This window comes from Cricetulus griseus (assembly GCF_003668045.3).
Source record: "Cricetulus griseus strain 17A/GY chromosome 1 unlocalized genomic scaffold, alternate assembly CriGri-PICRH-1.0 chr1_1, whole genome shotgun sequence".
In the NCBI taxonomy this organism is placed as follows: Eukaryota; Metazoa; Chordata; class Mammalia; order Rodentia; family Cricetidae; genus Cricetulus; species Cricetulus griseus.
Genome location: NW_023276807.1, coordinates 221,081,175 through 221,104,891, shown reverse-complemented (window position 1 = coordinate 221,104,891; position 23,717 = coordinate 221,081,175). Strand labels below are relative to the sequence as shown.

Sequence of the window (23,717 nt, the reverse complement as noted above, 5' to 3'; positions counted from 1 at the left end):
CTCTTTCGGGATGGATGCTCTCAGTGTACAAATCACCATCAGTCATACATCCCTCCACCAAAGAACACTGGATTACCCCCATATTTTGGCTACTCTGGACATGGGCACGCACACACCTGTGCATCCCTGCCTACCTTTCTTTAGAACTTCTAGATTCGGCAGCACTTGCAGGCCAGTTTTAAGCCCTACTATGGCTACAGAACACAAGAGTATGCTTTGCATGACCTCTCAACCCTAGGCCATTTGTAGGTTTATGAATATTTCCTTGGCAGGAAGAATTCTTTATTCTTACTAGGTTCAAGTAAGTCCTTAGTCCAAAGGTCTTCAGAGCCTAGGTGTGGAGGCAGGGACATGATGTAGCCAGGCATGAATGCAACTCCTCCAAAGGACAGTGATGATGCTGACAGCTGGGTTCCCTAAGCTGCTTCCCACACGCCTTAACCCCAGTGATCACATCTGGCTCCTGTGATGGAAGCCTGCTGACCTAGACTGGGGCTTTGTCCACTCACGGGACCACCCTCCAGGTCCCTTGACATGTTGTGCTGGAGTGCATGGTGGGTCATTCCCTAAGTGTGGCAATGTCTTCTCAGTGACTCCTACCTCCTGAATGACACAAAACTGAACTTTTGACTAAAGGAAAGCTTTCATTTGTAGAGCCTGGGGAAGTCAGCCTTCCGGTTTTATTTATGAGAATACTTGATTTTCACTTAGCTCAGAACAGTCTGCTGGGAATCACATAGTGACATCACATTCTTAATAGAGTTTATGAAAAATGAAGGATTGGAACTTTTGTTGAATGATTTCATTATTTTTCTTACATTTCTGCCATTTGAGTTTTTTTTTTTTTCATTTTTTTCTTTATGCCCACTGGAATAGCTATAATTGGTTTTTAAAAAGAGACACTTACTCACCAAAGCAGTCTTCAGGTACATTGCAGGCCTTATCAAAGTTTTGATGGCTTCTTTTCCCTCCAAGACAGGGATTTACTGTGTATGTTGGCTGGCCTTAAACTTGCTCCCTGGCTCTGCCTCCCAAGTGCTAAATGGCATATTTTTAGACAGAAATCGAGAAATCCTACAATTCATGCAGAACCACACATATCCACAGAGAATTTAATGCATTTTGAGAAAAAAAACCAAAGCTGTAGGGATTTGAAATTAAATGTTGTGATTTCAAACACTATTCCAAGTTCACAGTAGTTAGTTAAGTGGTATGATACCAGAATGAAGACAGAGGTCCAGACAAGAGGAGCAAACTAAAGAGCTCAGAAGTAAATATACCCCCCCACACACTACACACAACACACACTACACACACAACACACATACATGTACAACACATACACACACATACACACCCACACACCACACACACCACACACACAGCACACCACACACACTACACACACACCACACACACTACACACACCATACACACGCACACCACATACACACCACACACATACCACATACACGCACCACACAAACACACAACATGCACACAACACACAGACACACTGCACACACACACAACATACAACTACACAGCCCCCACACACAATACACTAGCCTTTGACAAGGGTGCCAGGAATACACTGCAAGGAGGAGCTAGCTCTTCAATAGTGACAGTAAGGAACATCCAACAAAATCAAATTGGGTTTTTATCTTATAGCATATTCAACATCCAACTCAAAAACTTAAAAAGTAAACACAATTAACATATTGGGAGGTTTTTGGCTTTTTGTTTGTTGATTTATTTTGGTAAAAGGAACTTCTTGTTTATAAATTTAAAATCACATATCTCTTTTGTGTGTCAGTGTGTGTGTGTGTGTGTGTGTGTGTGTGTGTGTGTGTGTGTGTTAAGACAAGGTCTTATTATATAGACCAGGACACCCTTAAACTCACAGAGTTCTGCCTGTCTCTGCCTCCTGAATTTTGGGGATTAAAGGCATGGGCAAACATGCCTGGAATTTATTTGTTCATTCATTCATTCATTTCTAATTACAGAAATAGAAGAATATGCTATGGAAGTGTTATGTAAGGTAAGAAACCTCTTTAGTATCATCTACAATGTCGTTTCCATCCTGAGTTTCTCCCTGATGTTAGCCAGAAGCCTGGGTATCCATTTAAACTGTAAGAAAACACAGTGCTCAGCATTTGCGTATTGGATCTCACTGAACACGAAGGTGATAGTTCTAAATGATGGCTGGCGTGTATGAAACACAAAGTGTGATTCCCAAATAAAATGGGCGGCCTAAGGTTGCTGCCCAAGGTTGATAAGTAGCATTTCCAGCTTTAAAACCTTCCACACTCCACTCTCCATTACATTCTGAGAGTCTTCAACCAGCAGCTCTGCATGTGAACTGTGGCTTCTCTGCCACAAAGCTCAGATAGAAGCCCAGCTTCTGGGTGGGGCTATTCTCCTGCCTCCATTTTTCATTGTAGGAGCTTCTTCCATTCCACCCCCATCCACTCACCTTATTTCTGTTGGAATCTATTCTCAGGATGGGTGCATTGGGTTGTTCCACAGAACTGCACTCCTGCGTGGGGTCCTGAGACCAAAATAAACAAGATGAAAAGAAAAAGCCCTAGGCTTCTGTCTTTGAAGTATTATTAGTACATGTACTACTAAGAACCAGCCCAGGAGAACCAATGATGAGAAAACCCAGGCTCTGCTATTCAAAGCAACCCCATCCATAGTAACTTCATGTGGAAACAGTCCAAACATCATCAGCTGATGAGTAGATGGGTCCTTTGCCATAATCCATGCTCCAGAAGGTTACTCAGTCATGAAGAGTAGTGAAGCCGTGGAGGGTTCCATGCATGAGGGAATCTGGAATCTACAATATTAAGCAGAAGTCAGTTACAAAGGCCACATACCGAGTAACTCCATTTGTATGGAGTGTTCAGAACAGGCAATCCAGAGGGAGATTGGATTAGTGGCTGCCAAGATGCAGGGGAACAAGAAGAGAAAGTGATGCTTGATGCGTTAGACCTTAAAAGGAAATTTAAAAGTTTATGGCAATTAGAACTTTCTAACTGGATGGTAGTGACAGTTTCACAACCCTGATTATACTAAACCCACTGAAGAGTGGACTTTAAAGGGACTAATTATACGGTATGTATGTGACTTATATTCATAATGCTCTTTTTCAAAACCACAACAATTTTAACATAAAATTGTATTTAAAAAGCTGACATTGGCTTCAAATATAGGTTCAGGGGAACAAAATGGAATTAAGGCCCATAACACCACTTGTCTTCAAGTGCCTATAAAACGTTCTCATCATAACCTGACAAAAATACGATTGCAAAAAAACGATTTCCCTCAACTACAACTCCTAAATCTGTGTGGCAGTTCATCACATAACTCTGAGTTTTGGTAAAGCTGGGCTCTCCTTTTATTTAACTTATAATTGACAAGGAATGTGTTTTGTCATGCATAGCAAAACGTTTAAGACCCTTCGTAGAATGGTCATGTCTAGGTAACTGACAGATGCAGGACCTCACAGAGATGCATGACAAGGTGTTTTGATGTTTAATATCCATTATGGAATGGTCACATCTAGGAACCTGACAGATGCATGACCTCACATAGTCATCATTTTATACTGACAGCACATGACATTTGCCTGACATTTTTCAAGAATATATCACCACCACTAATTAGTTACTTTGCTATAGAGTAGGTCTCTTGAAATTTATCTCTCCCTATCTGATTGTAATTATTTATCTTTGATCAATCTCATATTCACCTAACTCATATCTACTGTCTCAGCCTCTGCCAACCATTCTTCAACACTGCTTCATTGATGACTGTTCTAGACCTCATAAGATTGAGCTCACATGTTACCCGTCTCTCTCATGTCCTCCACGTTGCTATAGAAAACTCAACTTCACCCTTCTGTGTCTGACTAGTATACCTTTGTGTATGTACCCCTAATTTTCTGCATCTCTCATCAACTGATGGACACTTAGGTTGATGCCATCTTTTGGCTTCCATGAGTATGCTGCAATAAACATGATTTTTATTTTAGGAAGGGAACCTTTATTCTACCCATAAACCTCCTGTATATTTATATCCCCAGGATTCCAAATTGAGAATTCTGGATGCAACATAGCAATAATAACTTTTAAAGTTAAGTGGTGTTTGGAGATGTGTCTACACCCAGCTGACCCTTATAATATGTGTGTGGCTTCTGGTGCGGGTTTAACCTTTTCAGGTCATGCTCTCAGGTGTAAGATACAGTGAATGGCTGGAGCTGTATGTTTTACAAGGTTCCTTATGATCCAAGTATGATTCTCAGCTAATGGAGTCTGGGAGAGGATACTGAACTCACTGTAACCTCTGCGTTGAATTAGAATGTGGAAAGGTGTTTTGGGTAGTTCAGCAGGGTACGACACCATGTTGTTGTGATCTCTTGGGAACTATGAGTTCCTAGAAGTGATGGTAGACTATCAAATGGTGTTCATGTGTGCTTCCTCAAGACAGAACTCATGGTTTCTATTAGAGACTGAAAATGTCTCAGGAGACAGAGGGACCACTGTGGTTCAGGAAAGGGGTGGGTGCTCTCATGACATATATACCCACTGACAGCCTATCAGTCTTCCTGAGGCTTATCCTGACAGTGTGTGACATGTGGCAGACTGTTTCTATCGGCCTTCTCTGTCTGATGCCTCATCTGTGTGCTCTTTTTTTAGGAAATGGTATCATTCCTGGATAAGCTGGTGAGTCACTCCTTCTATCTGACCTCTTTGGAGAATTCTGTGTGGATCTTGGTAATTAAAGAAGAGCTGGATGCCTTGGAGGGTGGGCTGTTGCTGACCATGAGCAGAGAGGACCAGGGCAAGGGAAGACATGGGCTTCAGGCAGCAGGGGACGGTGTTCCCCAAATTAAAGATAGCCAAAGGTGAGAAAGGAGAGGGTGGAGTAGATGTTTTGCCATTCATTCAAGAAAGTGAAGGGAAATCCCTTTGTTGGCTTCCACCCAGGGAGGGGAACCTCGAGTATCAGGGAAAGATTTGGGAAAAATAATCTATAAGCTAGTAATTCACAGTTCACTGAAACTTGAATCTCTTCTGACAAATCTCAGATCAAAGCCAGTGCCCAGAATGAAAGTGGCCATGGTCAACAGCAGAGTGTGTGTACTACTCCTGAGACCACTCTGTCATGCCCTCTGCCTCATGGCATTAGGCGGGAATGGAATGCAAACACTGCAGGACTGACTGGAGGAGGAATATTCTTAGCCAATGGCAATGGAGAGAGAGAGAGAACAGAGAGACCCTAAGCAGTGGGGGCCTAGCTTAGTAACTGGACGTAAGATGGAGAGAAAGCTGAGGCAGCTGACTTCTGGTTCAGCAGTAGGCACTGCGCAGGAAACACGGGAGGATGATGGCTGTCTGCACTCCATGGAATCAAGAAGTAGTGTGTGTGTGTGTGTGTGTGTGTGTGTGTGTGTGTGTGTGTTGTCACCACACACACACAACACACACACACACAGAGAGAGAGAGAGAGAGAGAGAGAGAGAGAGAGAGAGAGAGAGAGGAGAGAGAGAGAGAGAGGGTCCAGTCTTAGGTCTGTGATCTAAATATACAAACTGTTAGCTGACCAGGAATGTTTCCAACAGGGACTCAGGGTTTCAGGTTTGTAGAGCCATGTTTCTATCCCTAGACAGATCTGACAGGGCCAGCTGTGCACCTGCCCCAACAGTGGAAATTAAAGCAACTGGAACTGGTCTATTCCTCATGGACAATGCCTATTCAAGCAGAAGGTTCCTAAAGGCTAAGCCATGAGAAAATCCATCAAAAAAGGTAGAGGAGAAATGAAAGTTGGAAACATCAGATTAGGAAGCCCGGGCTCACTGAAATCATGGGATGTGATGATGGAAGTGTCTGATGTTGAGAATCATCAGAAGGGTGGGAGCCCAGAGAACCACACAAAACTGCTCCCTCAAATGGGAGGAAGGGACGGAGCCTGCTGGGACCTAGTGAAGGCACTTACGGAGGTGACTGGTAAAGGCCACCATGTGAGACTTGATAGTAGACATGAAGGGACACAGCACTGCAGGCACCTTGGACAAGAAGCCATCTTCAGAGGGCGTGGAGGGGCTGGAGGCATCTGAAAGGCCTCAGCCAACTGGGCAGCGGTGGAGAAGGAAAAATAGCCTGACTTAGCCTATGTTGGGAGACCCGTGTAGGAATTATGACTATCACTTGGTACAAGGCAGATCACTTCCCACCTGTAACAGCCATTGTGGGCTACTGGAAGGTGTCCAGGTGTGTACATGAACACTTCTACCTAGATGGAGTAGATATTCAGTCAGGGGGGCCGGTGTTGTCATCAGCAGCTGTAGCAGAAAGGGAGGAAGAGATGGAAGGTGATTTTGGACTTCTTGTGGATAACTAAGAGAGAAAAGATCCCAGAAGAGTAAGGGCAGAGTTGTAATCTCACAGAGAGTAATGACCTTGGAGCCTGGAGAGGAAAGTTATCATTCTAAAGAGGGAAGGTGGGGTGAAACAAAAATTGATTTGAGAGACAGGGGTGAGAGAGGGAGAGAGAGAGAGAGAGAGAGAGAGAGAGAGAGAGAGAGAGAGAGAGAGAGAGAGAGACAGAACTCTTGGCTAGTGGTCCTTTCTTCTAAGAAAATCCAAAGCCTAGTCCTTACTTGTAGAAGTGAGGAGGTGTGGGGATGTGTGAGAGGTAAGAGTTAAGAATGGCACATACCTCAGTGTTCCTGAGGGAGTCACTGGGTTGTCAAGGAGAGGCCTTTGGCCCTTCACTCTGCATCCTAGAAATCCATTCTCACCATGTCTCTTCTTGTTTCTCCAGGGAATCCCTCAAGCAGTATTCATTGGCCATGACTGGGCTGGTGTGTTGGTATGGAGCATGGCTCTCTTCTACCCTGAGAGGGTGAGGTAAGCAGCCAGGTGCAGTAAGGATTTGCGTGGCTGGACTTAGAGTTGCCCAAGAACTGCTACAGGTGCCTCAGCTCCACAAAACTTCTAGAAAACAAGTAACAGGGAAGGTAAACACCCGAAAGCAGACCCACTGAGCTCCTAGGGACAGCCTCTGACCCGATGACTGATAACAAGGCAAGGAATTCAGAGCCAGGGTGTTTTGTGGGAGTGCAGAGTTGGCTCTCAGTGAAGTAGGTAAAGAGGTGATAAAGGGTTTATAGTGTCCCAGCACTAAGCAAAAGGAGAGAGTTCACCCTGGACCAGGAGTCAGAAAATGTGCCCTTTAAGTGGGTGTGGGTGTCGTGGCACATACCTATAATCCCAGCACTTAGGAGGCTGAAACAGGAGGATTGTTAAATTAAGGTCACTCTGGGCTAGAGAGAGAGACAGAGACAGAGACAGAGACAGAGACAGACAGAGAGACAAGAGTGAGAACAAGAGAGACCTTCAGTTCTGTCTGAAGTGACCATGTGACAGATTATGTCACCTCCTAGCCCTTGGTTTCTTCAACTACAAAGCTACCACCAACACTCATAGCCAGACCGACATCCTGATATGCTGTGTGGGTGCACAGCGACCATGGTGTGTGATGGTCAGCACCACAGTATTCACAGTCATTATCAAGGCTCCACTGGGAGTGTCTGGATGGCATGGAATCTAGTGGGTGTAGTAGACCTCGTAGCCACACCCAGTTGAGCTAGAAAGCTGCAGTCAATGCCCGTATCTTGGTAGGTGGGAGGAATATAGGCAGCAGTGGTCTGCAAGCCTCAGCTAATGCAGTCACTTTTTACATAGTCACGCTTTGAAGAACAAAGCCCTCTTCACATGGTGGGATTACATCAAAGACCAAAATGAATCAGGAATTTCCTAAAGCATTTTTCCCAGCATATACCTTATTTGTATTTATTTTTAAACACATTTTTTTTTATTTTGTGTGTGTATGTAGTATGTGTTGTGGATCTGTACTGTGCATACATGTCAGTATATGGGGAAGTGGTGTGCCCATATGTGGAGGCCAGAGCAAGATATCAGGCTTCTTTCTCTATCTCTGTTTTGTTACCTTGAAGCAGGGTGTCTCATGCAACTGGAAGCTGGGTTTTTTTGTTTGATTGTTTTTGTTTTGACAAGGCTGGCTAAGGAGTAGACATAGGATCCGACTCTCGATGCTCCTACAATACAGAGAGTTCCAGGCATTTACTGCCATGCCTATCCTTTTACATGAGTGCTGAAAATTTGAACTCAGGCCCTCAGGCCATTATGTTTGTAGAACAAGTGCTTTTATTCACTAAGCTACCTCTCCTGATTCCTCCTAAAAACATATCTAAAGTGTGTGAATTACTGATCTCCTCCCCACCCCTATTCTTTCCTTCCCTCTTTCTCCTGTATAACAATAAGTCTTTCCGCCAAGCTGCCTGATCCCTGCTGCCATGTGGGCACTTTCTGCCAGGCCGCCCAAGTTCTGCCCACCGCCACATTATGGTCCCAAGTAACAAACAGATTTAGATCAGGTAAAAATGCTGCTTGGCCAATGACTAGGATTTCTCATCTGCTAGCTCAGTCTTAATTATCATAAATCTATATATTTTATAAGACTTATAGAGGATGCCTTCTGCTGGCACCCTCTCTTGCTGATGGATCACATAGTGACTCCAGAGCAGAGACCAGGAGGAAGAGAGAAGGGAACAACTTCCTTCTTGCCCTTGCTTACATATGAGTCTCTCTGCTATGTCACTTCCTGCCTGGATCACCACTTCTTTACTACATTTCCCAGAATCCTCCTTGACTCCTAGTCCCACCTAACTTGCTGCCTCATTGGCCAAACAGTACTTTATTCATTAACCAATAAGATAAACATATACAGAAGGACCTCCCCCATCACTCCTATTTCACTTAAACTGAAAATAAGAGTTTGAGTCTTGTCTTAGTTAAGGTTTCTATTGCTTTGAAGAGACACCATGACCATGACAACTCTTATAAAGAAAATATTTACTTGGGGGGGACTTACACTTCAGAGGTTTAGCTCATTATCATCATGGCAGGCAGCAGACAGGATGCTAGAGAGGTCAATGAGAGTTCTACATCTGGGTCCAAAGGCAGCAGAGAAAAAAAGTGAGCCACTCAGCCTGGTTTGAGCTTCTGAGCCCTCAAAGCTGGCCCCCAGTGACACACCTCTTCCAACAAGCCACACCTACTCCCACAAGCCACTCCCTGAGCTTATGGGACCCTTTTCATTCAAACTACCACATTCTTAAACAATAAGATTCACCAAAATGTTACTGTATAAACATATTACATGCTGTTGAGAACAAACCAATGGGAATATAGCCGCGAGCATAATATGTGGCTTTAAAAAAGTCATATGTGTTACTTTTCTCAATTTAGTCTCTTCCCAACAAAAATTTAGAAACATTTTACTGGCCAAAAGGAGGCTTTGTCTGAATAGCATCAGATCTGAGACACCCCAGCATTCCCGAGTTTCCAGTTCCCCCCTTGTTCTGTCTCAGGCCCTCTAGCCCTTAGTTGGGTAATGATTACTTCCAATCACTCCCAGAAAGGGGTGTGTGTGTCCACATATGTATGTGTGTGTCTAAGGCAGGTAGGTTTTTAAAAAGCTGCAGCTGAGTGGGGAAAACCCTGCTAGGTTAAGAATCAAAACACCTGTGTTCTAATCCATTCTCCTGCTCACTGCCGGAGTGAGACTTCTCGCATGAAATTTCCCACTTTAGCTTCAGTTTTGACCTGAAATGTTCTTTCTGAGTCTCACCAGGCTCTTTGTTTTAATGTTGCTTATTCCTGCAGAGCCGTGGCCAGTTTGAACACTCCATTCATGCCACCAAATCCTGAGGTGCCTCCTATGGAAGTTATCAAATCTATCCCAGTTTTTAATTACCAACTGTACTTCCAAGAACCAGTAAGTGTGGGACACCAAGAGCGATAGGGACAATGTTGTTGCCTTCTCCTCCCCTCCCCTCCTCTTTCCTCTCCTCTCCCCTCCTCCTCTCTCCTCTTCCCTCCCCTTTTTCCCCCTCTTCTCCAACCACCTCCCCTGCTCCTCTCTCTTTCAGTTTAGCTCTGCCCTTTGAATATTCTGAGGCTAGTTAAAAACGACTTTGCAAACCAACTCAGACATACCGACCGCCAACCCGGTGGGGCCTCTGTGAGTAGGTGAACATTTCCCTGTGTCTGTCTGGGTGGCCACTGGCTGAGGAGCAGGAGATGCTGCTAGCCTGGCTTCTGCAATGTGTGCAGCAGGAGCCAAGTGCTCACTTGAAGCTGCTGGTCTCAGGCTCTTGCTAGGGACCTCACACTCAGCTCGCTGACAATTGAGCCTCATCAAATGTCACCAACAGCCAAAGAGCCCCACAGCAGGCACTTGAGGGTATTGAAAGAGTGTGGGGTTGTTCAAGGTATCAGCACAAGTCCCACAAAGTTGCCTTTCAAAGGCAACCCTGGACTGTGGTGATCCTTGTGATAGGGTCGGACCTTTGATAGGGACTCTCTGAGAACACCGAGCCACCTGATCAGAAATAATAAGAGTCCATCTTCAATGCACTCTAACCAATGAGCTATACAGCCCAGCACTGACTGAGGTGGACTGTGGGAAGACTTCTGAACCTAATAGGCACTTTGCTTGCCACTTCCATGGTCTAGCAAGTCTGAAGTTCTCCCGGAAACCATGCCTCCTTCAAGAATCGGCACCTCCTCAGAAAGCCCTGCTTCCATCTGGTGTGTGTGTGTGTGTGTGTGTGTGTGTGTGTGTATGTGTGTGTGTGTGTGTGTGTGTGTGTGTGTGTGTGTGTGTGTGTGTGTGTGCTCTCCTGGCTCACCTTGAGGGCCAGGGCTCACCTCACTCTTGCAGTATCTGTGGATTCCTGGTCGATAGTAGGGCCGAACCAATGATCTCAGAAAGGAGGATCCTACAGCCACATGCACAAAGCCACATGGTGAGCATGATCCTGAGCCTCTGGCCACTTGGAGAGATATCTTTATTTGGTTCTGTACAATGTGCCCCTTGAGATGGATTGACCCTGGATCTGTGCCCATGCAAGGAAGGAGTGGGGGCATTGATCATCCCTGCCCCATGCTGAATTTGCAGTTGGAGATTTTTGAGGAAAGCCGTGGTGACTTGTTAACTATGAGCCCACTCATTTGTAAGATTCGATTACAATGGAGAATCAATGGAGGCCTTCTGCAAGGTGATGAATGCCAGGCAAGAAATAGCAACGGAAGGCTGTAGGCCGGCAGTGATGGATGACAGCCCTGCCCTGCCTGTAAGTCGACCTCCATCAGGATTCTTATTTATCGAGGGCCGACCTCACCCCAGAAGCAGCTGCTGTGGATGAGTACAGGGACACTATTCAGTGTCCGGGGCCCTGCAGAGGCCTCCACAGAGCTCTCATCTCACATGGTGCTGAGAAGAGTAAACAGATACCTAAAGGCACTAAGACTCAGAGAGCTTACAGGTAAATAGTTCTGCCCACTCACTTGAAAGTCCATCAAGCCAACAGGGAGTGGGTGTAAAGGTGAGGGCCAGAGAGGAGAGGCTTGTGCTCCTGGAGTGCCAGCTGTGTTATCTAGTTAAAGTTATCAAAGAGGAAGGCTACATTTCACAATGGCAGTGTCCTGACTGCTCCTTCTGTGCTCCTGAGCCCAGCATTAGAGCCCAACACACATGACTTAAGCCCCAGCACTGACTTATGACCTTAGCTCTCCAAGGCCTGGGTTGATTCGTCATCTGCCACCTGGTGTTTGTAGGATTAAAGGGCGTCTGCTTAGCAGCATGTCCTTTTTTCAGGTGCCAGCCCTCGTGGGAAAAGCCCGTCATGATAGGAGTGCCCTTGGTGTGAGTCCTGTTTTGTGCCAGTTTTATTTCTGAGCTAGTTATATTCCTGTAGGAACCATATGACGTCATCAGCTGTGATCAGTTTTGCCCAGTGCTGGGCTGTGCCTCTGTGGCCCAGTGTGACCTTTTGCTCCAGTTCTGTACTAAGTCTAGACTTCATGTCGGGCTGATGTTCATGAGGGTATGGGGCATCCACTAGGTGGTTTGTGACATCATCTGCACTGGGCAGGTGCTGTCATTAATTTCTGGGGTGCAGGTCCACTGGAGGATGTTGGTACAATGAAATTTTGTTCTGTGGAGGTGCTGGGGACCTTCATTCTAAGCATCTACCCCAGAGGAGATGCTCCCAGTGCCAAGCCTAGAGCTATAAAGCCTGTAATCAAGTCTCCGCTGAATTATGGAGGATTTAGCAAAAGTTACAGTCTCTTGCCCAGAAAATGTCATGCACACACCCAATTCTGTGGCATTTCCAAGATGTTCTAGAACTTCTTCTGAAAGCTACCCTAAGTTTACCCAGCTATTTTATTAGAAGCCCCTTTTCTCTCTTCTCATTGGCCTGGGGCTTGCTTACCTAGACCCGACTGGCTAGGCAGCAAGCTCCAGGGACCACCTGTAGCTGATCAGCCCACACAGCTGGCCAGCTGTGGCATTCCACGACCTAAAGCCAACTTTGCAAGCACCCCTGCACTCCTCCTCAGCCCTTTCTGAGTTTCGCTGCCTCTTCTGTAGTCTAATGCTGAGTCTGCAAATTAACCTGCAGCACAGCTTCTGTGATCTGGCCCAGCTAGCTCAGTAGGTAGAGCATGAGACTCTTAATCTCAGGGTCATGGGTTTGTGCCTCACATTGGGCGCCATTTTGTAGCTGGAGTTCCTTTCCAGCCAGGTCCCACAGCAATTAGCCCCAAATAAACATACAAAGACTTATATTAATTTATAAACTGTTGGCTGATGGCTAGGGCTTCTTACTGGCTATCTCTCTCTATTAATTATGAACCTATAATTACTAATCTATGTATTTCTACATGGCCTTATCTTACCAGAGAACATCTGGCACATCCTATCTTCCCTGTCTCTACATGGTGTCTCTCTCGAGGCTTCCCTCTCTCTCCTCCTTCCTCTCATAGCCCCGCCTATCCTGCCTGGCTACTGGCCAATCACTATTTTATCCATCATCCAATAAGAGAAACATATATACAGAAGAACATCCCCCATCACCCACCTGCTTCCACCTTCTGATAACTGGGCTTGCAAACGTGTGCCCAGGGCACTCCGCTTCTTCAAACAGGTTTTAAGCATCAAACTCTGGTCCCCATTCTTGCAAGACAAGTGTGTGTCAACTAAGTTGTCTCTCTAGCCCTCCTGTGAGAGACACTTCACGTTCCAGACATAACATTTAGTACTGTATCCATTCTAGTTCAGCAAGTCTGTGCATTCCAGCTCTTTCCTCAAACCAGAATATCATTCCTCCATCTGCAGTGCCAAGTCCTACTCATCTCCACTCCAGCTCCAGTGCTCCCCACTTCAGTAGAAACAAGCTGTTGCCTTTTGGGCAATCGGGGTGAACTGTCACTTTCTTTATAGTCCTTGATGCTGCTTTATTCTTGGGGTGTTTGCTACCTGCCAGACTCCCCAAGAACTCTTTGAAACATTGTGGAATTAAACACTATTCACAAGATAAATTAGTAAACATGAACACTTCCCAATGAACACCAGAAGTAATATTTCTGACATTTGGCTATATCTGCAATGGCCCATTTCTCATCCATATTACAGGATCATCATCTCTGTTTTGTCATAAATAAACTCTTAATTGTGTATGTTAAATTTAAAAGAAGGATGCTACAGAGGGAAAGTAAGTAAAAAGATGCTGGGAGGTGTGTACCTCTGTGCTCCCCTCCACCTACTAATTCCTTATTCCTGCAGCCTGGCATCCAGACCATGAGGTGTCTGAGAGCCTGTCGTAGCCTATAATAGATAAGCAATTATCTGTAATAACACTCTCTCGAGACGGAAGAACCTGGTAATTTATCACCACCAAGGACATGTGTCCCAGCTTCTAACAAAGGAAATTTGCTGCCCTGTCCGTAGGGAGATAGCACTGATAGCATTCCAAAGGTCTGCAATGATTAGGATGGGACTGAAGAAGATGGTTGAAGTTACTGCAGTCAAATGGAGAAGTGTGAAGACAAGCTGTGAACAGAGATGTCACACTGCCTATCTTCTCAGAGCCCCACCACCACTGTAAATCTGTACCAGCGTCCTTGATTACTGCAAGTCATGTCTCGTAGTCGGAATCCAGGCAAAATAAAAATAGCAAATCCTCAAACGCCCCTCCTCAGAAGCACCCCCATTAGCATCTTATAGTCTATTTTAATCTTTCCCTAACATACATCTCACAGTTAAAACAAAAATCCAAGGAATACAATTCTAACAAAATGTGGGCTGGATGGGGCAGAAACTAAGGGCTCAGGGCCTTTAGTCCACTGGGAAAGAACTACAGTTTCCAGGGCTTCTTGAAGCAATCCTTAATTTTGCTTTCTTGACTGTTTTAGGGAGTGGCTGAGGCTGAACTGGAAAAGAACATGAGTCGGACTTTCAAAACCTTCTTCCGAGCAAGTGATGAAATGGTAAGAGGTGAGAGATGGTTGTGTGTGTGTGTGTGTGTGTGTGTGTGTGTGTTTAAGTGTGTTATAATTTTGGTTTATGAGCTCATCTGTAGTGACATTTAACCTATACCAGCCTGCTTGTTTGGACTTTGGACCTACTCTCTTGGGTGGCTCATCATTATTTCTGTCCTACATTCTGGTGGCAGTAGCAACCAGGCTCACTTCTTTGTTTGCCTCACACCACAGGAGTGAGTCTCCAGATCACAATGATGTAAGTTCAAACACACAAGCCTAGGAAGGCAGGCCTCTGATGATGGAATTGTAGGGACACCTTTCGGCCTGCTGTTAGTACTGAGCTGAAGCAAATACATTTTCCATCTGCCTGTCATGGGTAGACTTTTTCATTGTACCTTTTCATGGATATTTCTGCACACTGAGGAGCCCTGGGTTTCCAGATTTTCTCTATGGCAGGGCAGGGAGCTGTTTGTCCTAAGTCCCCACCTTCTGTAAGTCTTGAGTTTTCATCTCTTGCTCACACTGGCTGACAAGCCCAAGCCATTACTCAGACCTGCAAATGCCTGCAGTAGCTGTGGATGGGGAACTCAGCTGTCTCCTCTGACCCTTCCAGGCCCCTTTGCTGCCTCTCAGGGGTATCATATGTAGTATAGCATGGCCCCTTTGCTATTTTACTTTCGATGATTTCAGTTATTCCTGGTTACCCATGATCCAATAATACTAAAGGGGAAAATTCTACAAAGTCTAAGGTGTAAATTGTCTGCCACACTGAGAAGAGTAACAAAATCCCACACCATCCTACTGGCATGAATCTGCGCTGTATGGACATGGGGTGTCTTATTACAGCACTGCCATAATTATTCTATTTTGGTATTGGCTGTCATTTCTGCTTATCTCATGGTAGCCTCATTTATGAATCAAATAGTATCATAGTTGTCAAGTACAGGATATGCCCAGAGCACAGTGTCCAGTGTCTTGTGCTATCCTTGGTTTCTCGTTTTCATTGCCTGTATATTTTAGCATGTATCCCCACATGGAAACATTCTCCTGTGGTCCCCATGTACCTGAGGTCTGCTGAAATGGAGATCTGAGCTGCAGTCTTCTGACTTTGCCTCATTCATGACATCCTCCCTAACTTCTCTTCCCACAGGGCTTACTCACTGTGCATAAAGCCACTGAAATGGGTAAGATGTATCCCTAGGAGGGAAGGGACAGCAGGGCCACACCAGTTGAATGTTAATGGATTCCTGTCCCTTCTGCTCCCAGAGAAGCCCTAACCTTGCCTTCCTGTTCTGAGCTTTGACTTGCCTAACAGAGGTCTCCTAACGATTAATGGTGCTACCCTAGTCTACCATATAGAGAGCTGAGTGCCAAAGTACTAGGATGCTTTAGACTTTGGAGAGGGTATCTGGGGCAATCCACCCCTTTCTGGTAAGGACCCATCCCAGGATGGAGAGGTGGCTGCTGTAGAGTCACCAATGTGCACAAGGCAGATTGCACTGCCCACCGAAATCTCCACTGACCTTCCACCCCGAGGTCTTGTTCTAGTCACTCCTGCTCTCCTTCATGAGGACCATCTGGTCATCCTGCTGAGTGGGATTTAACTGAAATCAGATCCAGACTCATTCCTGAGGCCCCAACACCCAGCACTGGCCCCCCAAATTCTTGCTTCACTCCTACTACTGCTTCCTAGCCATTATTTGCCTGATTCTTTTTTTTTTTTTTTAAGATTTATTTATTATGAATAGTGTTCTGTCTGCATGTTTCCCTGAAGGCCAGAGAGGGCACCAGCTCTCATTATATATGGCTGTGAGCTGCCATGTGGTTGCTGGGAATTGAGCTCAGGGCCTCTGGAAGAGCATTCACCTGCTTCTTAATAACAATGGTCACTGACACTCTAGGGCTGGACCTGTGGCCTCTCACATGATCTCTCGTTTACAAACAGAAGTAGGTCTCAGAAGGTTGACCAGTGTTGGCAGGCTGAGCTGGGGTATCTGCCTCCTTGCCTCCCTTCTTTCTTCTTCCATCCCTTGTTAGTCTGTTGATTCCATGGTCCTGAGTACCTGAGTATGGGGAGTCCTGGGTGAGGATGCTGCCCACAGAGAGCTCAGGGTGGTGCAGGGAGGCAGATTGGCAGTAAAGAATGAGATATGCAGATGGGGGTAGGATGCTCAAATGGGTCTGGGACCCAGAGGGATGAGCAGGAGCACCATCTTGGTGTCTTACTCCTTTGACGTTTGGCTCTGAAGCCTGGAGTGACTGTGCCCTTTACTTTGAAGACTGTAGAATGAAAACTATGTGTTTGTCCCTGAGGAGCCTTAAAGGGCACTGCCAGGACACTGCATGTCTCTGAAGACAATGTGGCATTCTATAACAAGAACCCCACAGTAGGGAAGAGCCCAGACTCATGGCTTGGTGCTCCTCCTGGCCAAAAGGAAGTCAATGAAGAGAGAGCAGATGGACAGACATAAAGGCACATGAGCCATTCACGATGAGTTCAGATGGGGCAGCCTGACCTGGGAACACCAGCTTTAGAAGAACCCTTTGGCCCCCAGTGGAAGAGGACACAGGTGTCTTTTTGCAGGGGGACTCCTTGTGAACACCCCAGAAAATCCCAGCCTCAGCAAGATTACTACTGAGGAGGAAATCGAGTTTTATGTCCAGCAGTTCAAGAAGTCAGGCTTCAGGTAAAAAGAAGGGAACCCCAGACAGGGTGGATGGGATGCTCAGCTGTCGGGGGTGGGGGCAGTTACACTCACCACAGCCCCTGTGAGCACCACAGTGACCTGTGTGTGATCAAATGCCCCCAGTGCCAGAAGGCTCGCTACCTATGCTGTGCATCTTCCTTTGGGGGTATCCAGCTTGTCTTTTCTTGTGTTTATGGATTCCCCAAAAGGTAGAGGTTTTTAATTGCTTTGCAGCTCCTCCAAGAATCAGGAAAGCTAGGCATTCTGTCTTCAGAGAAGCAAAAACCACACAAACCCAAATGTGCATGCATTTTAGTGCCTTTGCACCATCTCTTGCCCACCATGTCCCTTCTCACTGAGTTTCCTGGGGCAGGAAAGTGGCTTCTGGGTGTGGGTGGGATGCCCCAAGCACCCACTCCCTGGTACACTCCTGAAGATGAGGATAACCTGTAGGGTCAGCTTCCATTTGCCCCCAAATCATCTTGGAGCTACCAGCCTAGTGGCAGAGAGTTCCTGCACTCGTTCTCACTGAGGAAGCAGCAGGTGTGGATAGGATAAGAATTGTGTGTCTGTCCTGCACACGCTCATGTCCTGCAGCACTCACCCTCTCTGGCATAGCGTGTCTGAGTAGCATGGGTCACTGTGGGCCAACAGTGGTCAACTGCTGGAAACTCACCTTCATTACTGTCTGATCCTCTCCACAGGGGTCCTCTGAACTGGTATCGGAACACAGAAAGAAACTGGAAGTGGAGCTGTAAGGGATTGGGACGGAAGGTGAGCACTGTAGCCTCCTGCTACACACACACACACACACACACACACACACACACACACACACACACACACACACACACACACACACACACGCACAGACGCACGCACGCGCCTCATAGAGCTGCCTTTAAGGCTTCCTGTTGCTCCCACCTGACATGACCTGGGTCCTGCACCGGGCCCTTGGCTTCCTCCTGTCCTCTGAGGTCGGGGTGGACTCCACTCAGGGCTTCCTGTTAGAGACTCTTACTTGTAAGACCCCTGGAATAGTGGCTTCTGGTGCTGAGGATGAGCAGGTTCCTGTAAATGGAGTTCTTAATTGGTCTAGATAATAGAGGGAAATGCTGACAAATTAGAGAGAAGAAAGAACAAGCCACCGCCACACCTTACCTCCTTAGTGTCTAAGCAGAGCGAGTTCCTGTTTCTCCCTGCTTATATCCTGTTTCCACCCAGCTATCTCCCTTCCTGTCTGTATGTACAGACCTCCAGACCTCTATGGTTAGCTAGTGGCAAGCTCCATTCTCTGACCTTCAGACAGACTTTATTTGTACAATCACGATTTCACCTCAGGGTTATCAGCATTATATGGGATGTGTGAGTCTCCTGGCAGTAGCCCTGGTCAGAGCTACAGGTTGGCCAGGTCACTTGTGGCGGTAATATGAACAATGACACCAAACCACAGAGGCGTGTGGGGCTCTTAAACAGATGTGGCTTTTGTCTCTGATTCTGTCACCTTTTGGTTTTGTCTCTGAGTCTGAGTTTCCTCATTTGTCTGTCAGATGATGGTTTTCAACCTCTGGATCTATAAAAAGTATAATTTTGTACCCTAAATGTTAAAAAAATCAAAACTTGCATTTTTAAAACCATCACAGCAGTTTAGGAGCCAGCCTTCATCAGCCACGGTAAGAGCCCAGTTATCTCCTTCCCTCTCTACATATAGTGTTTGCAAATGGGCTTGATCCAACTCCTGCATGACAGGGGAAGGTCACTTTGCCAGGCTGAGGCTCTGTTACCTTTTCTGCAGTAAAGAAACTGCAAGGCCAGTGAACTCCTCAGAGAGCTGTGTGATCAGGAAGTGGGTCAATGCACCAAACACTTTAAGAGAGGGTCCCAGCAGAATAGTTCTTCAGGTACTGTTCAGCTAATGCTCACGGTCATCATATTACAGTCATCTGTGACTGACACATATGGCTAAGCCTCAGTTCCAAAGACCAGAGGGGTCAAAGTGTGGAGGGAAATGAGGAGGACACTGTAGAGGGTCATGCTAAGGCTGGATTTTTAAGGCTGGAATTAGTTTCAGCATCAAAATCTCTTTTGAACATCACACAGCCCTGAGAAGGAGTGTCAAGAAGCATGGAGTTCTGCAGAGTCCTCTGCTAGGTCAGACTGATACTGCTTAGAAGTGACCATAAAAGAAATGCTAGACAACGGTGCATGAATGTAATCCCAGCTACTTTAGAGACGGAGGCAGGGGGATCACTACTCAGCATGACACTGACTCAGACTAAAGTTAAGAGGGTGGAGGCCACAGCTCCATGAAGAGTACTTGCCTGATGTGTATGAGGCTGTGGGTTCTACCCTTAGCTCTGAAAGGAAAAGAAAGTGGTAAAAAGCAGAAGAGTGAAAAGAGAGTATTGAGGCTTTCTCCAGCTTGCAAGATCCCCGGGGCTCCCTTCATTTGTCAGCACATGGAAAGAGAGTTGTTTCTGTTCCTTCTGGTAGCATGCAGGTAACTGTCATGGCTGTTCCAGTCATGCTCTTGAATTTTGGCTCCTCTTTTTAAAAAAAAAAAAAAAAAAAAAAGGATTTACTTTATGCGTGTGAGTGTTTTGCCTGCATGTCTATATGTGCAATAAACGTACGCAGTGCCCTCCAAGGCCAGAAGAAGATGACAGATCAACTGGAAATGGAGTTACAGATAGTTGCCAGCTACCATGTGGGTTCTGGGAACCAAACCCAGGTCCTTAGAATGGAATGTGGATCCTCTGGAAGAGCAGCTGTGCTCTTAACCACTGAGACCTCTCTTCAGCTCTTGGCATATCTTTTCAAGTCAAAAGGAGTCTTGTCCTTCATTCCAGGATCTCCAGCTTCCTTCCTGGTGCCATTAAATTGGTTCTATGAGTCTATGAGCTGAGATACAAGGTCAGCTTCCCACCCACTCTTCTAACATACATACACACACACACACACACACACACACACACTCACACACCACTGCATTGCTAGATCCAAATTGTGATGACGCCTCACTGAAAATCTTGGCAGAGACAGAGCCGGGGCAGGGCAAAGATCTTCTCATGGGGTGGGTGGGGGTGAGAGCTGTTAGTGGCAGATACACAGGTATCCTTCCCTAGACACAGATGGCATCAGGGTGACTGAGCGCCAGCTTTCCTTACTACCTGTTTCCCCTGCAGATCCTGGTCCCAGCCTTGATGGTCACAGCAGAAAAGGACATCGTACTCCGTCCTCAAATGTCCAAGAACATGGAAAACTGGGTGAGGGGGTGGCCCTGCACAGTGGGTATCGGAGTATCATGGAAGAGGACACAGGTGGCCCAGAGGGAGGCAGCAGAGGACAATATCCTCCTTGAGAGGCTGAATGGGGACCAGCTAAAGCTCCTCCCTGACCCAGCTTCATTGCTGACATCACCATCCCTCCCACGACACTTCCTTCCCCTACACTAATAAACTCTGCCACTCCTCATTCCTGTCCTAAATGACACAGGGTCCTCAAAGGATGGTCTATAGGAATCTGAGAGAATGGGGTCCCTTCCAAGATGGCCTCTGCTGTGTGTTACTCTGACTCCAAACCAATTGGGTTCTGTGGCTCATCTTCCTGCATGGGTTTTTATTTCAGATTCCTTACCTGAAAAGGGGACACATCGAGGACTGTGGTCACTGGACACAGATAGAGAAGTAAGTCCTTGTGTGAGGAGAGCATGATTCCCTGTTCACCTGACCTATGAGCTCTTCCCAGCTCAGGCCTGCCAGGTCTTTTCAATCTTACTGCCTTGAGCCTGGTCTTGGTGGCACACTCCTTTAATCCCAGCACTCGGGAGGCAGAGGCAGGCAGATCTCTGTGAGTTCAAGGCCAGCCTGGTCTCCAGAGTGAGTGCCAGGATAGGCTCCAAAGCTACACAGAGAAACCCTGTCTCGAAAAACCAAAAAAAAAAAAAAAAAAAAAAAAATCAATCTTACTGCCTTCGTGAGGACAGTGGGTTCACATAGGTTGACATGTCCTTTATTCCCCTTCTAGACCTGCTGAACTGAACCAGATTCTTATCAAGTGGCTGGAGACTGAAGTAAAGAACCCATCAGTGACCTCCAAGATTTAGCCAGTAGCATGTCCTCTGCTGGGGATACGTTTTAGTTTCTGGACATGACCTTATTCAGAACCAGCCAGCATGGTTCTCTTGCCAGCCAGTGATTTTCTTTAAATGAAAGAGATCAGATGCAATGTAATCTTAGATTCAGGAGAAAGTGTGTGTGTGTGATTAACTCTCTGAGAATGACTGCACTATCAAAGAAAAGATCACACCCTGTCAGGAAGGCAAGGGGCAGGCCAATTGGTAGCTCTGCAGTCAAATCCAAACCTGGTCTTTTTGAAGCAACTGATTCCGGATCTTCATTCAATAAAGCTTAGACCTTGGTGTTCCAGTTCCTTGTGATCTTGAGAAGCCAGGCAACTGCTTGGAGGGGGTTGGGGGGGGGCGGGTGCTGCTTTCCAATGAACAGATGCCTGGCATGGGTCTCCAGGGTGCTGTGTGACCTAGACCATCTCTGTCCAGGGAGCCTTCCTGGAGGACGCTGTGGGTGGTCCACAACCTCTGTTTCTACACCGTGTGTACACAGGTGCTGATGCAAACTGTATTTGAAGCTTGCTATGGAGTCTGAGGAAGTGAGTTTCAGCCACCACTAGCCAGGCTTGAGCTGATCTAGTTTTGTGTCCCCCACACACACATATAAAGGCCCCCTCTTCCCCTCCTCACATCTAGGGAGACTCTAGATCTCACTGATCTTGTCTTCTGCAAATGTCTGCCCTCTGTCCTGCTTTGGGCACCAGAGTCCCATAGCAGCAACCTCCTGTCTGTACCACCTGTCAGATCCTCAGAGCTTCCCCCCAGGATACAATCCATGCTCTGAGACCTACCCAGCCTGGCCCCATCATCCCATGATTCCTATTAACTACCCTCCAGTTTTTCTCTCCTTGAATCTTGCGCTCGTACAAGACAGGCTTTCCTGTCCTTCCATCCAAGCTGGGAATGCTCTCATAGGAGTTTCCCAGCTGCCTCTTCCTTGACCAAGTCCCAGTCTCAATGGTGTGTAGTCTCTTCTTGCTGCCGCACGTGGATACATTCACAGAGACAGACACACAGACCCACCCCCCACACACACACACAGCCCCCAATACACACCCTTACTACTCCAGGTGCACCCTCTCATTCTGTTAACCTGCCCAGAGGAGCTTGGCCAGTTGGGGACCTCAACATTTGGTTCCAATGGCTGAGCTCTTTGTGTTGAGAATCTGCTTCCTAAATCTGGAACCAGACCAGCCGGCATAAACATCTGATATGCTGCTTCCTTGCTGTGATATTGAGAATGGGTTCCTGTGTCTCAGTTCCCTCAGCTTTAAAGAGAACATCAATAGTAGTTAACACTCAGATGCTGGTGGTGGTTAATATCTATTTAGCTGTGTGTAACACAAAAAATAAAAACCCAGAGACTGATACTGAGGTTCAAGCTTTAAGCTGAAGGTCAGAGAAGCAAAGCAGCCAAGCCAGTAGATCTTACCTCTACCCAGCTGAAATGGCAATCTTGTCTCCACGAACCCTCAGAGGCAAAAGCTCTCAGTTCCTGTCTCCTTTTTCATTCCTTTCTCTGGCCAGCCATATCACTCCTGTCTCCACCTCCCTAGTGCTGGGATTAAAGGTGCTGAGATCACCTTTGTGTAAGCACTTTCTTTTAGGACTGGATCAATTTTGTGTAGTCAGTAAGGCCTTAAACTAACAGAGCTCCATTTACCTCTTAATCCTGAGTCCTGGGGTTAAAAGTGTGTGCCATCACCAACTAGCTTTATGGCTGCTGGCATTAAAGATGTGTGTCACCACTGCCTGACCTCTATAGCTTGTAGCTAAATTTGCTTTTTGAATTCTCAGGCTTTAATAAATCATAAATAATATATTACCATAGCCATGTATATATTATAAGATATAGTATATGATATATATGCATGTGTAACTCTAGATTGGGAACCAAATGGAGGGACAGCTATAGCCATGTGGTTGCCAGCACTCTTGTTGATACTAAGACAAGCCCTTGGAGGGCTTATATTTTTGGGTGAGAGCCTAGCCTTTAACAACTGAGCCATCTCTCCAGCCGTTGGAGGGCTTTAGATTACAGCGACACTAGGATCACCTCCACCCTTTTGGACCTTAGAACTGAAGGGCTTGTTTGCCAGACAAACATGCTGTCTGTATGGTCCAGGAAACAGTATTTTCCTAGCTAGCTAATGGCAAACTCATTTGTAAGGAAGAAGGCTCTGAGGTGGTTCTCCAATGGGCAGGTCAGCAGCTCAGGTTCAAGTTGGCAGGAATCCCCCACAAACCAACAGAATGCCTCATACATTCCAGAGCCTAATGAATTAGGCCTGTAGCATCACAAAAAAAAAAAAAAAAAAAAAAAAAAAAAAAAAAAAGTCTTCCAATGTTGAAGGTCATACTGTCGTAAGTGATGCTGGATGGGCAAAGGTCTCTAGGTTATGTAAGACAATACCATCATGGTCAGCTCTGGGGAACTTTGGACTATGGTTGAACTGATGTAGCTCTGGCAGCCACGGGGTT

General features: G+C 46.2%; 1 protein-coding gene across 2 annotated transcripts in view; it reads left to right on the top strand.

Annotated features, from left to right (window-relative positions):
- Ephx2 (epoxide hydrolase 2) overlaps positions 1-21,212 on the top strand; it is a 38,315-nt gene extending 17,103 nt beyond the window's left edge. The window contains exons 9-19 of one of the 2 annotated variants that reach the window (XM_027390292.2): positions 2,007-2,041; positions 4,701-4,727; positions 6,829-6,914; positions 9,756-9,867; positions 14,352-14,426; positions 15,571-15,604; positions 17,005-17,107; positions 17,812-17,881; positions 20,293-20,373; positions 20,735-20,793; positions 21,134-21,212. In XM_027390292.2, coding sequence (XP_027246093.1) covers positions 2,007-2,041; positions 4,701-4,727; positions 6,829-6,914; positions 9,756-9,867; positions 14,352-14,426; positions 15,571-15,604; positions 17,005-17,107; positions 17,812-17,881; positions 20,293-20,373; positions 20,735-20,793; positions 21,134-21,212 — 761 coding nt within the window. Of the gene's footprint in view, positions 1-2,006; positions 2,042-4,700; positions 4,728-6,828; positions 6,915-9,755; positions 9,868-14,351; positions 14,434-15,570; positions 15,605-16,983; positions 17,108-17,811; positions 17,882-20,292; positions 20,374-20,734; positions 20,794-21,133 lie in introns of both variants that reach the window. The other variant, XM_035452801.1, reaches the window with a different exon arrangement.
- Positions 21,213-23,717: the final 2,505 nt, after the last annotated feature.